Genomic DNA, 14,328 nt, shown 5'->3' with positions numbered 1-14,328 from the left:
ACACACTTATTCCATAAAAACAATCCAAAGGCTGGAGCCCCTGGACTGTGAGACCAGACCAAGAGACTTGGGATTGTGTAGCATGGAGAAAAGAAGGCTTCAGGGAGATCTTAATGTGGCCTGTTGGGGCATTCGCAACATTGTACGATGTAGATGGGGAAGCATGTGTAAACAGTGTGGCTATGCTAACCGATCGGCTTCCTGGAAGGGGCGCATGCAGTACGCGTGGACAAGATGGCGGAGCCCATAGAAGGACGCATGCTCGCGGCGTGAAGGTGGAGCGGAAAAGTTTGGTCTATATAAGCAACTACCGATGGTTCAATAAAGTGGGATTTGAACTTGCATCACATTGATGTGTCGTTCTTCCCGCTCGCCTGTATGGCCCGCGGCATTTGGTGACCCCAACGTGATACTGATTGGGGACGGACACATCAGAGCTGCGGAGCGGCGAGGATCCTGCTGCCAGCGGAGAGGAAGCTGGGCGCCCGAAGAAAGGCGGATTCGTGCACGGCTGACCGGTGAGTCAGGGAGAAAACAGGGCAGGATGGGGTCGACTGTATCAGCCATAGAAGAAGCCGTAGTAGATAGCCTGTTAAGGCTGGCTGAAAAAGGGGAAACTAATTTGCCGAAGCCCGCGTTAATGGAACTGCTTGCTTGGGCACGAAGAAAGGGTTATTTGAACTCTACGAGAGATGCTTATAGTCGGGAAGTTTGGCAGAAGATAGGACAGGAGCTCTGGGAGAGCGTGCAGACAGAATCTAAGGAGGCAAAACACTTGGCTAAAACATATCGAACAGTGCGTTTGTTGCTTGATCAAGTTCATGGGGAGGCGACCGCTGCAGCCGCTTGGAAACAGACGATCCAAGACGTCACCGCAAAGGAAACAAAATCAGAATTGCCTGACAATTGGCCGCCTATCGATAGTTCTGTGGACTGTCGGGACTCTCCCGTTCCTTGCCCTGTAACAACATCAAATATGACCAGGGCAGAGAAGATTGCCTGGGGTCTGGACGGGGATGATTTGCCCCCCTATAACTCCAATTGTGACGCAAATAAATCTTTGCCACCTTATGCAACTGGTCCGAATCAAAGTGATTCTGTTGTGATTAACATGACGGCACAGGGCGCTGCAAATACTGAGGCGACTGCCCCTTTTTCCGGAGAAAGTGGAAGCATGGAAATAGATTCCACTGCTTTTTGGGATCAATTGCAGACTGTTTTTTCCTCTTCAGCGACCTCGGGGAGGAATCACGGTAGTGCTGCAGCTGCAAACAATCCATATCAAGAACTAAGAAAAGAACTGTGACAGCAGAGAGAGGCTATGACAGAACTTTTGGAGCAAATGAGGAGACTTGATCGTGATTCGAAAAAACGGGACATCAAAGATGCTTATAAGGCAGCACATAGTTCTATAGTTACTGGGTTGAGAAATGTAGAAAAGCAATTGGAAGAAATAGATAAAAAGGCCAGAAATTTTGAGAAAGCAAATATGTGCGGTGGGGGAAATGTTGATACTGATATACCAATGGTTTCATTGCCTAGAGATCCTTCATTTAATGCGGATAAAAGGTATAGGGGTCTTGCTCAGAATTGTATCTTGCAAGGAGATTTTAGTTGTTGAAAGTTTAGTTCAGGAACAACTTGAATTGGGGCATATAAAACCATCCGTCAGTCCTTGGAACACACCGATTTTTACTATACAGAAAAAATCGGGGAAGTGGAGACTGTTGCATGATTTAAGAGCAGTCAATAATAGAATGGTAGAAATGGGGGCATTACAACCAGGATTACCATCTCCGGTTATGTTGCCCCAACATTGGAATCTACTTATTTTGGATCTGAAAGATTGCTTTTTCACAATACCACTGCATGAGGAAGACAGCGATAAATTTGCTTTCACAGTTCCGTCTGTTAATAGATCTGCACCCTCTAAACGGTTTCAATGGGTGGTCCTGCCCCAAGGTATGAAAAATTCGCCAACAATTTGTCAATGGTTTGTAGATCAGGCATTAGCTCCGTGGAGAAAAAATAACCCTGACTTGATTACTTACCATTACATGGATGATTTGTTAATTGCCTCCCCAACGCCACTTCCATTACAAAAAGAGCAAGAAGTGACTCAAGCATTAGCAAAATATGGTTTAGTAATTGCACAAGAGAAAATTCAGCGTCGTGCACCATGGGTGTATTTAGGCATGCAGATTCTAGAAACACGTTTGAGACCTCAAAAATTGAATCTTAATACAAAGATTGAAAATTTGAATGATGTGCAAAGACTGGTCGGTGATTTACAATGGTTAAGAATATATTGTGGGATCACCAATTCTGATTTAAAGCCACTAATTGATCTTTTAAAAGGTGGGAAATCCCCTTCTGACCCTCGAGCATTGACTCCCACAGCATACCAGGCTTTACAAGTAATAGGAGAAAAAATACGGAATAATATGGCAGATCGAATTGTACCTGGTGTTCCTTTCACTATTATTTGTTATAATCAAGACAGGGAAGTGGCTGCTTTGATTACTCAGATTTCTAAAGATGATTCAGTGTTAATTCTGGAATGGGTATTCCATAGCAGTACGTTGAAGGCCACTATAACTACAAGGCCAGACGCAGTCGGAAATTTACTATTAAAAGCAAGAAATAGATTAAGGATAATTGCAGCGACGGACCCAGCTCAAATTATTTTGCCATTGAAAAACATCAATCTTGCAGATTCATGGATGGAGCAATCTGATGCTTTTGCGACGGCTGTCCATGGAATTAGACTGGATAATCATTACCCGAAACACCCTTTGTTTAAAACAAATTTGATAATAGAACAGGACTCCTTGCAAGTAGAATCTCCCCTTTCAGAGGGGATCACTATTTTTACGGATGCCAGTAGTATGACAGGGAAATATGGATATGCTCATCAAATCAACGGGCTATGGAATACCCGAGTAGAAAAGACAAAAGGGTCAGTTCAGATTTTGGAATTAAAAGCAGTTCTTATGGTATTTCAGGATTTCCGGAGGACACCCTTGAATATTATAATTGACTCAAAATATGTGGTTGAAGTAGTAAAGCGTTTAAATAATGCAATCTTAGGCGGTATAACTAATCCTGTCCTTGAGATGTGTATCTTGGAGCTACAGTCTGAAATTATTGCACATCAACATCCATGGTGGGTCATGCATATCAGAAGCCATTCTAATTTGCCAGGGTTACTAGCTGAAGGGAATTCATTCATAGACAGCAAAGTAGTAAGCAAAGTATCCACAGAAGATGTTTTGGCACAAGCACTTCAGTCCCATAAATTTTTTCATCAATCGGCACGGTCATTGATGAAGTCCTTTGGGATTTCTAAAACAGATGCTCGTTCAATAATTGCCAGTTGCCCTGATTGTGCCCGATTAACTCCCATTTCGGCTGAAGGGACTAATCCGCGGGGCCTAGAACCTCGCCAGGTCTGGCAAACGGATGTCACCGAATTTCCTCCGTTCGGTGCCCTTAAATACATCCATGTCACGATAGATACATGTTCTAAAGCAATTTGGGCAACTTCACATAAGTCAACCAACAGTTTGGCTTGTATTCAGCATTGGACAACAGCCATTGCAGTGTTAGGGCGACCAGACACTATTAAGACCGACAATGCTCCAGCTTACTTGAGTAACAAAGTTCATGAGTTTTTTCAGAATTGGAAAATTACACACTTGACAGGTATACCCTATAATTCAGGAGGGCAAGCCATTGTTGAACGAGCGCACCAGGATCTAAAACGGCTTTTGACAATATATAAAAAAGAGGGGGAAAGGAGTCCGTACCTCACTATAGCAAAGGCATGCTATGTGTTAAATTGGTTAAATCCACGGACAGAACAAAATTTAGTTCCTATGTTCTCTCACCTGCTTAATAGAAATGACTTTTCTCAGCATGAGGTATTAGTACAAATCTTTGAACCTTTGGCCCAGCGATGGAATGGACCAGTCCGCTTACTGACTTGGGGAAGGGGTTATGCTTGTGTGTCTGCAGGAGAGTCAACAAGGTGGATTCCAGCCAAGTGGGTTCGACCGTGGATACGGCCCGCATCTGATCCAGGTCAAACAGACTCGGACGACAATACGAAAGATTGAAAATGAAGTCTCTGCTTTTGGCCCAAGGACATGGTTGTCAAGAAATCAAGGGAATGTGTTGTTTTAATCTTGCAGCCCACAGCGTATCTATTCAAAAAGATATTTGGATGCTCAAGGAAAATACAAAAAAAAAAAAAAAAAAAGGGTTAAGCAGCAAAGTGGTTCGTTAGACAATTGGTTTAATAGTTGGTTTTCAAATTGGGGTCTACCAGGCTGTGTTGCTGGGTGTTCTTGAAATGCTGATACCTACAATTTTTGCTTTGCTAATTATATGCTTATTGTTATGTTTAATCCAATGCATGCTAAGTAGTGTAACTAAGAGTGTGAATTTGTTATTTAAGAAAAAGGGGGGAGGTGTTGGGGCATTTGCAACATTGTAAAAGGTAGATGGGGAAGCATGTGTAAACAGTGTGGCTATGCTAACCAATCGGCTTCCTGGAAGGGGCGCATGCAGTACGCATGGACAAGATGGCGGAGCCAATAGAAGGACGCATGCTCACAGCGTGAAGGTGGAGCGGAAAAGTTTGGTCTATATAAGCAACTACCGATGGTTCAATAAAGTGGGATTTGAACTTGCATCACATTGATGTGTCGTTCTTCCCGCTCGCCTGTATGGCCCGCGGCAGTGGCCTTTCAGTGCTTAAAGCAGCAGATCAGAAAGCTGGAGACACTTTTGAGCAGGGCCCGCTGTGACGGGACAAGGGGTGATGGTTTGAACTAAAGAAATGGAGATTCAGACTGGAGAGAATGAAGAATTTATTCACTGTGAGGGTGGCAAATCACTGGCCCAGGTTGCCCAGAGAGGTGGGAGATGCTCTAATCCTGGAATCATTGCAGGTCAGGTTGTTCGGGGCTCTGAGCAAGCTGCTCTGGTTGCAGATGTCCCTGCTGACTACAGAGGGGTTGGACCTTCCATCCTAAAGCATTCTGTGATTCCAACCTGCTTGGCTTTTGAAAAAAAAAAAAACAAACAACACTGCTTCTGTGGGGAAGGGCACAGAGGGCAGCAGGGACATGGCTTAAGAAAGCATCATAGAATCACCACCAGCTTCTTCCACTGCCTCTGCTTCAGCAGATTCAAATCATTCCTCCTCATCTGGGTGACACTGAAATACACTCCTGAGCATTGTCAGGGTGCAGAAAGCTACTTTCCAGTGTGCAGAACTTTCTCTTATACCATCTGTAGAACCTGAGCAGGCAGAGCAGCACCTGGGGCTGACACATCAGGATCTTGTTTCTACTAAGAATACTCAAGACAACCATGTTTGGTTTCTCTCAGGTTGCTGTGGTGTTTTTGCAGCAGTCTGGCATTGGGTTTAGTGTCACTGTCAAGGCAGTCAGCCATGGGCACCAACTGCGACATGTGACACGGCAAGGCAGTGGGACAGCAGCCAAAAGCATCTTTCCTCCCACCACGGAAGACAGGCTTCCTTCTGCCTTGGTGAGAGAGAGCACTGATGTGTTCATCTGTCTCACAGGTACTGGCATTGTAAAGCCAAAGAGGCGTTGGATGGCCCATGCCTTTCAGCAGCACAAACAGTTCTGCAGCAAGCCTGTCCTTCCAGGCTGAGACACAGCTTGACGCTAAAAAGAAAAGACCTCTAAGATGCAAAGATTCACAGGATGGTTTGGTTTGGAAGGAACCTTAAAGATCATTGTGTCAGTGTGAGCTGAAATTCCCCCCCCACTGACAATAACCAGGCTGGCTCAGTCTGGAAGCGAATGCAAGCTGTATTTACAAGCAGAATCTACAATCTATGATGAAATGCAATGAGTATGTACAAATATACAAAATCACAACATTCACAAATATATACAATCAACAGAAAAGCACAACCAAGCTCCCTTTGCTTCCCCCAAAGGGGACCTTTCCCAAGGGGCCTCTCTCCCAGGGGCCTCCCCCCAGACTCCCCTGGCAGAAAGCAGAGTTAGCTAAAGCAGAGAAGTTGTTACCTTAGCTCGCCAAGGTCAGTGTGTTATCTTCAGCCAGAAGAGAAGAAGAAACAGCAGCCAGACAGCCCAGCAAGCTGCCCCGACTGCAGACTTTGTTTTGAGTAGTAGTTCCTAAACATTCCTATCCATCCAATGGAAGTGTTTAGAACAATCATTATTTTGCTTTCTTAAACCCAACAGTGACTTATTTACACTCTTTAGCTTTCTCTGCTTGAACTTTGAGAAGAAAAATTAAAGAGACAGTTTCAAACCATCACAGTCATCTAGATCCAAACCCCCTGCCTTGGGCAGGGACACCTTCCGCCAGAGCAGGTTGCTCAAGGCCCAATCCAACCTGGCCTTGAACACCTCCAGGGAGGGGAAATTCACAACCTTCCTGGACAATCTGTTCCAGTGTCTCACCACCCACACTGTAAATAATTTGTTCTTAATCTTCAGTCTAAATCTCCTCTTCTCAAGCTTCCATCCATTCCCTTTGGTCCTATCATAACAAGCCCTTGTAAAAAGTCCCTTCCCAGCTTTCTTGTAGGCCCCTTCAGGTACTGGAAGGTAAACAGACCATGTCTAGGAGGTTGGAGTGAAGCAGGGGTTGTTTTTTTCTCCCTACTATCAGGTGATAGAAGAGGAAGTGGCCTGAAATTGTGTCAGGGGAGGTTTAGGTTGGGTATTACAAAAAATTTCTTTCATGCAAGAGTGGTCAGGCATTGTAACAGGCTACCCAAGAGGTGGTGGAGTCACCATCCCTGGAGATGTTCAAGAAACCTGTGGACATGGCACTCTTGGACATGATTTAACAACCATGGTGCTGTTAGGCTGATGGTTGGGCTCAATGACCTTGAAGGTCTTTTCCAACCGAAACAATTCTTTGATTCTATGTCACCATTCTCTCTCCTCCTGGGAGTCCGGTTTCATGTTCTCTACACCACAGAAACCAGATGTCTGGCAGGATGCTGAACACATGCTGGCTTCCTTGAAAACAGCTCACCTAGATTTTCCCCTAACAGAACTCACGATCTTCCACTTCAATCATATCACCAGTTCACACCACTACATTTTCATACTATGAGTTCTCTGATATGGAAGTCACTTACAGGAGGAAAGCAATCCAAGTTATTTTTGGCAATCACCATCCAATTTTTAATAACCTATTCAAAGCCAAAGAGGTTTTATCTGTTACACGCAACAGGAATTCTCTAACTGTAGACCTCAGAAGTGTAAGCAGTTTAACATCCAAAGGTAAACCACTCCTTGTGTGGCATAAGGAAAGCCAAGCCTATAAAACAGTTAGGCCTGAAGGCCAACAGCTGTAGTTTTTCACTTTCTCTCAATAAACTGAAAATCATTATTTACAGATTGGGATTAAAAATAAAATAAAGCCCATCCCCCCACAAGAATTCAGTGATTTGCCAGGAAAAAGAAAATCCCAGTTGATATAAACCCCTAATTAATTGCCTTTTGGTATCACTTGCTAAGAAAATGTTAATGAATGACAAAACCAGGAATGAGCAACTGGGGATTTAATTTGCTTATGTGTGTTTGCCTTTGCTTGAGCTGATCCCATTCAATCTACTACTCTTACTCATAAACCTCCAGTTCTATTGCTTGTGATTCATTAAGGTTACAAGACTGGGTTATTAATGAAACAGAAGTGCTCAATTATTCTTCTATGCACTTCACTGTTGAGCTTTTAACCACAGTAATTATGCTTCACCACGGCCTCGTTTTTCTCCTCTGACAGCTCTGAATTCATCACAGTACCTCCAGTGTTTGGACAGTTATTTATATCTCCATAGGGTGAAGAGGTGCATCTGTGGCTGGGGAACAAGCAGCAACTTTTCCTAAGTGGAGAATCCATAGCTGAGACTTCAAAGAAGTTTTAATCCAGTTTCTTGATTTCCTAAAAACACTTTTGGCTTTCATAAGCCATCTGATACGGATAATCTAGCCCACATGGCCCTTCCGCAGTGTGCAGACCACCCAGAAATACTCAAGAGAAACATTACCCTAGCGTGACATCACAGCCAGCAAACCCTCCTGTTACAGTGCTGGGACCAACCACCTACTGCCACCAAATGCATGATGCCTTTCCAAGCAGCAGATTCCTTCTATGGGATCATAATTTGGGCATCCAATTACAGAATTCCAAAATCTCTGCATGGTGAGGGTTGGAAGGGAACTCTGGAGATCATCCAGTACAACTCCCCAGGGTTGGGGCGCCCACAGCAGTTTGCACAGGATCACAATGCCCAGCTGGCTTTGGGAACTCTCCAGAGAAGTAGACTCCACAACCTCCCTGGGCAGCCTGCTCCAGGGCTTTAGCACCCTCACAACAAAGAAGTTTCTTCTCCTGTTCAGATGGGACCTCCTGGATTTCAGTTTGTGCCCAATTCCCCTTGTCTTCTTCCTGGGCACCACTGAGAAGAGTCTGGCCCCATCCTCTTGCCCTCTCAGGCTGCTCTCCCACAGGCTCACCAGCCCCAGGGCTCTCAGCCTTTCCTCCTCACAGAGATGCTCCAGGCCCCTCAGCATCTGTAGAGAGTCCAATGGACTCTCCACTCTCCACTGGACTCTCTACAGCAGTTGTCTCCTGTGAACTGGAGGCACAGAACTGGGCCCATTACTCCAGATGTGGCCTTTCTAGGGCAGAGTAGAGGGGGAGAACAATCTCCCTTGACCTTCTGCCTCCACTTTTCTTCATGCACCCCAGAAGACCATTTGCCTTCTTGGCCACAAGAGCACATTGCTAGTTCACAGGGAACTTCTAGTCCGCCAGCAGTCCCATGGCCTTCTCCACAAAGCTGCTTTCTAGCAGCCTTCACTTGTACTGATGCAGGGGGTTATCCCTCCCCAGATGCAATGGAGGCCTTTAAAGGACCCTTCCAACCTATAGCATTCTGTGATTTCCAGGATGAAAACCAGCCAGTTATTGCAAGGTACATGAGAGCCCCAGCTCTGCCTCTGCTCTTTTGTTTCCAAGGGGAGGACACACACAAAGCAGATGGGAAGCTTTTCAATGACAATGCAGAATTTTCAAACACATCATCAGCTATAGACCCCCATCTCCATTTAATTTCTATGTCATTTATTGTTATCTGATTCACTGGACACTACATAGTGGCCACAATAAATCCAGACAGCAATTCCTCTCCTAACACTAACTCTGTAACGCTGCTGGTGGGCAGTGGGAAGGGGCTTCTGGACTCACCTGTTGAACTTCACTTTCTCCATTCGATATCTTCTCTGTGTACACAAAGGAGTTGAATATCCTCTGCAAGAAAGAAAAAACAGAAAGGATGTGTAAGAGATGGTTGTCTTGAATGTCACATTAAAGCAGCTCCAAAAGGCACAGGGGTGAGGAAACCAGTGCCAGAAAAGGACCATTTCACCTGGGGAGTCTCTAATTCCAGGCTAGCCCAAGGGGAACTCTGCCTCCGTAGAAGTGTTTGTGGATCTGCATGAAGAGGCTGGATTGGTTTTGAAGGTGAAGACACAGAAGGTTTATTTATAAACATCTGTTCATTTACTAAACTGACATAAGATGCTAAAAAAAAAAGTGTTACATATTAGAAAGCTGCTGCTGTGCAAGCCACTACTGTTCTCTAGTGCTAAACTTTTAACCCAACATGGCCATTTTTAAAAGTCCTTGCTGCTTCCAGCTACCACATGAGAGGCTGTGAGCAGAATTTAGACATATTTGGTATGTGGGAAAGAGAAAAATAGGACTCATTTTAAAAGGATGTATCAGAAGACAGAAGTGAGAGCTGTGTCTTCCCCTAGGAAAGCTTCCCATCTGTTCCCAGAGGGACCCAAGTGACAGCCACACTGCCAGCAGTGTTCATTTACAGTGGTTAGGTGGAAGAAAAAACACTCAGCACCTTGTTAATATTCTGCTTCCAGACTGAAAAACAGGATTGGAAGGATTTGAGTTGCACTGACAGCATTCCTGAGAAATTTGCCTGATACACCTACGTTTCTCCTTCCGGATTTCTCGTTTCCAAAGGCAGCTTTCCCCTTAGTGACAGTGGGGCCACCCCCATTGGAAGACCTACAAGCGTCCCTAAAATACTCCTTTGTTATCCCTTTTAAACAGCAATATGTGATGGCTACATAACCCAGTGGAGGTTTGAGAGAACCATATCACAGAATCATTAAGCTGGGCAAACACTTCTAAGATCATCAAGCTCAACCAGCAACCTGAGACCACCACAGTCATTAAACCATGTCCCAAAGTGCCATGCCCACGCATTTCTCCAACAGCTCCAGGGATGGTGATTCCACCATTTCCCTGGGCAACCTATTCCATATAGTGTTGAGTATTCATTATCAATTAATAACAGTAATACTTTAAGCTTATTTAGGTCATTATGCATTTGAAAACAGAAAAACGTGCCCATTATTTTATGAAGGACGTTCTTTCTCCTGTCCTCCTGCTCAAGTGCATGCCAATCCCTGCCACATTTACTAGAGCTTCTACACATGATGTAGGGAAGTGAACTAGTGGGAAGTACATTTTACAATCTCAAATGTACCGCAAATCAGTGATATAAGCAGAAAGAACATGAATGGTAAACTCCTTCCTAGATTGTGGAGGAGGCATAAAAAAAAATAAATAAGTCAAAGGGATTTTTCTCTACCAGCCTCAAGGGGAGCTGGGATTTCACTGACAGTGTGGATTCCATGTCTCTCAGCGTTAAGTCAAGGACACAATACATCTGCAGGCATGGACACATCTGGTGAAGGACAGTCATTCATGAGGATCCTGCTGAGCCCATCCCTTGACCTGACAGTTGTGAAATTACTAAGACTCATAAAATCACAGAATCACAGAATGGTTTGGGTAGGAAGGGGCTGTTAAAGGTCATCTAGTCCAACCCCCCTGCAGTCAGATAGGACATACATCTGCAACTAGAGCAGGGATGCCCGAGGGTTGGGGCATCTACTACATTTGTGGGAAACCTGAGCCAGGGTCTAACCACCCTCAGTGTAAAAAATTAGTTCCTTCTCTCCACTATGAATCTCCATCTTTCAGTTCAAACCATCACCCCTTGTCCTGTCACAATAGGCCCTGCTCAGAAGTCTGTCCTCAGCTTTCTTACAGGTCCTCTTTAAGCACTGAAAGGCTACATTAAGGTCCCTGCAGCCTTCTCTTCTCCAGGCTGAACAATCCCAACTCCCCCAGCCTGTTGGCACAGCAGAGGGCTTCCAGCTTCTGGATCACTTTTGTGGCCTCCTCTGGCCCTGCTCCAACAGGTCCATGCCTCTTCTGTGCTGAGAACTCCAGAGCTGGAGTGACACAGTAAGTCTATCAGCTCTCCACATTATTAACAATAACAACTGCAATTCCTAATGAAGTCTACATTTCACCCAAATTCAGTGTAATCACTGGTCCATGACTCCATGAGATCTGCTGATGCAGGTTTAGCTGATTTTGCCCTGGTAAGGCAAGATGCAGCTAGGACTGGCAAAACCATCCTGGAAAACCGTTTGGTGTTCTCTGCTCATCACTTTCCCTTATCCTCTGCCTCCTGAGGACTTGAGGAATTCCAAAAATTTACACTCCTAATTCTAAAGAAGCATTTGGAAGAGCAGCAATAAATCTCCTCAGTTTACAAGTCTCAGAGAGCCAAGGAGTGGGGGGCTGGTGAAGAGAAGAAAAAGGCACCAGCTCTTAAAAGCTGCCTGTACATTGACACTTCCTCTTCTTCCAGAGCTTTGTTTAAAGTTCAGCTTGGGCACTTTAACTACAAACATGTTGGCTTCTTTTTTTTTTTTTTTTAAATCCCCTTCATGAGATGAAAAGATAATTTAAACATCAGAAGGAAATACATTAAAGCATGTCATTTTGATGCAAAATATTTTAAATGACTCAAATTTTTCTCTCCATGCAGCATTTAGTCTGCAGACATCAAAAGAAGCAAGGCGGAAATAGACTGTCAGCTACCCAGAATGGAGCTCTCTGTCCTCAACACAAAGCTGACCCCTTCTTCCACCCCTTTAACACGCAGGTCTGGTTATGAACTTTCAAAATAAAGCCAGAGACCATTATACACGGTTATGTAAGAGTCACGGTGCCAGCAGGAATTCATTTGGCCACTGGGCTGGGGTTTTAACCTCTTTTTGCTTGATTTAGAATCTACCCAACATTACGGTATCTTCTGCTGTGAGTAAAAGCTCTGTGCATGGCAGAGAGGGAGGAGCAGGAGCCTGATAGTCAAACTGCCAGCCGAGTGAAAACAGAGTAAGGACTGAGAAACCACCCAGGAAAACGTGAGCTGCAGCCCGCCGAGGCTACACACAAACTGCTCAGCTCCTGCCTGGGTCAGTTACTCCTGATCTGGGGTTGGTCAGCTCAAAGAAAGAGGTTGAGGGGAGACCTTCTGACTCTCTACAATAACCCCCCAGGTTGGTCTCTTCTCCCTAGGACAAGAGGAAATGGGCTCAGGTTGTCCCAGGGGAGGTTTAGGTCACACATTAAAAGAAACTTCTTCCCTGAAAGGGTTCTCACCACTGGAACAGGCTCTCCATCATCCCTGAAGGAGTTTAAAATATGCAGAGATGTGGTGCTGAGGGACATATGCTTTAGCACCAACCTTGACAGAGTTAGATTTGATGATCTTGAAGGTCTTTTCCAACCAAAACAATTCCATGATTCTTCTCAGGATATCTGCTCCCTCTTCAAGAACTCCTACACAGAATTTCACCTAAAGCCAGAATCATCTCCCTGTTCTACTTAAGCTAATCTCACTAACTGAAAAAGCAATCTGCCGTTAAGTAGAAAACCAGAGTGAAGCAGCAATCTCCAAATGAAGCTAAGGGCACTTCACAGACTCAGAAGTCAGCTCCACAAACTGACCAAACCAGTCTAAACACTTAGGAGACCTTTGCCCATTGAAGTTTACACACTATTAACATCTGTACCTTATTGTTCCCCCCCTCCCCTCATTGTTCAATTGAATCTGCTGAGCAGATGGCAGCAGCCACCAGGAACCACCACCCACGTGTTTAATGAGATGCCTCTAACCCACCACTCGTTGTCGCAACACACAGCGGCTGCAACCACCACACTGGTTCAGCATCCAGCTTTGCTCCCTCCAAGCTGATGCTCCACCAGACAGAGCTATCAACCTCCCCTGCACTGCTCCCAACACCTCAGCAAGCCCTAAACCAGCATTTTATCTTACTTTTCTCCATTTGCCCCTCTCTTTTTCCTGTCATTAGCTACTCTAAATTTATTATGATCTCTAGTAAATATTCAGGTTCTTGCTGAACATTGGTCAACCCTGTTGAGCAGGTCCAGAGGAGGCCACAAACACGATCAGAGGGCCGGAGCACAAAGACAGGCTGAGAGACTTGGGGTTCAGCTTTGCAGTTGTGCTCCAACCCTGCAGGTGCCACAACATGCCTGCAGTGCTTCTACTACTCCCAATGTTTTGGTTTCATCAAGCACATTTCCACAAAGTCTTTTGACTTAAAAAATTAATGGAAACAAAAGCAACTTTCTTTTTTTTCATAGAATCATAGAACCGTTTCAGTTGGAGAAAACGCTGAGTCCAACACCACTGTGGCCACTAAACCATATTCCAAAGTGCCCTGTCCACACATTTCTTGAACACCTCCAAGAATGGTGATTCCACCACATCCCTGGGCAGCCTTTTCCAATGCTTGACCACTCTTCCAATTAAGAATTTTTTCCTAATATCCAATCTAAAAAATTCTTTAGAAATATTTTCCAGTCCAAACTCTGAATTCTGTGTGAAACTTGAACACAGGAAGTTCCACCTGAAGAGGAGTCAAAAAACTTTCCTGTGAAGATGCCAGAGCCCTGGAGCAGGCTGTTTAGAGAGGTTGTGGAATCTCCTTTTCTGGAGAGATTCCAAGCTCACCTGGACATTGTGATCCTCGGCAAGCTGCTGTGGGTGCCCCTGCTTTAGCAGGGGGGTTGGACTGGATGATCTCCAGATGTCCCTCCCAACTCCAACCATCCTATGATTCTATGTAGACCTGATGTAGCAATCAGCATTCTCTCACAGCTGTTTTGTGCTGCCACAGCTCACCCTACACGCAAGCAAATTTTACTTCACTTACTTCAGCTGTTTCCAGCACAAAGAACTGGTTTGCAGACAAAACATTCTGAAGTAAACGGCATGGAAAATTACATGAAATCTTAGGAGTTTTGAAGCATCTGCATTTTCCATCCTTTGGTCCAAAAGCAAATGATAGAAGTGCCACTAGTCCCAGATTTAGCCAGGTCTGAATT

The 14,328-nt window shown here is 44.8% G+C and overlaps 1 protein-coding gene across 1 annotated transcript in view; it reads right to left on the bottom strand.

The window, feature by feature from the left end:
• Window positions 1–14,328, bottom strand: part of CACHD1 (cache domain containing 1) — a 125,795-nt gene that overhangs the window by 77,501 nt on the left and 33,966 nt on the right. The window contains exon 2 of the mRNA XM_054384249.1: window positions 9,277–9,339. Within this exon, the coding sequence (XP_054240224.1) occupies window positions 9,277–9,339 (63 nt within the window). The remainder of the gene's footprint in view (window positions 1–9,276; window positions 9,340–14,328) is intronic.

Source organism: Indicator indicator, chromosome 10 (assembly GCF_027791375.1).
Source record: "Indicator indicator isolate 239-I01 chromosome 10, UM_Iind_1.1, whole genome shotgun sequence".
NCBI classification, from domain to species: domain Eukaryota; kingdom Metazoa; phylum Chordata; class Aves; order Piciformes; family Indicatoridae; genus Indicator; species Indicator indicator.
This window is presented reverse-complemented; position numbering and strand designations above follow the sequence as displayed.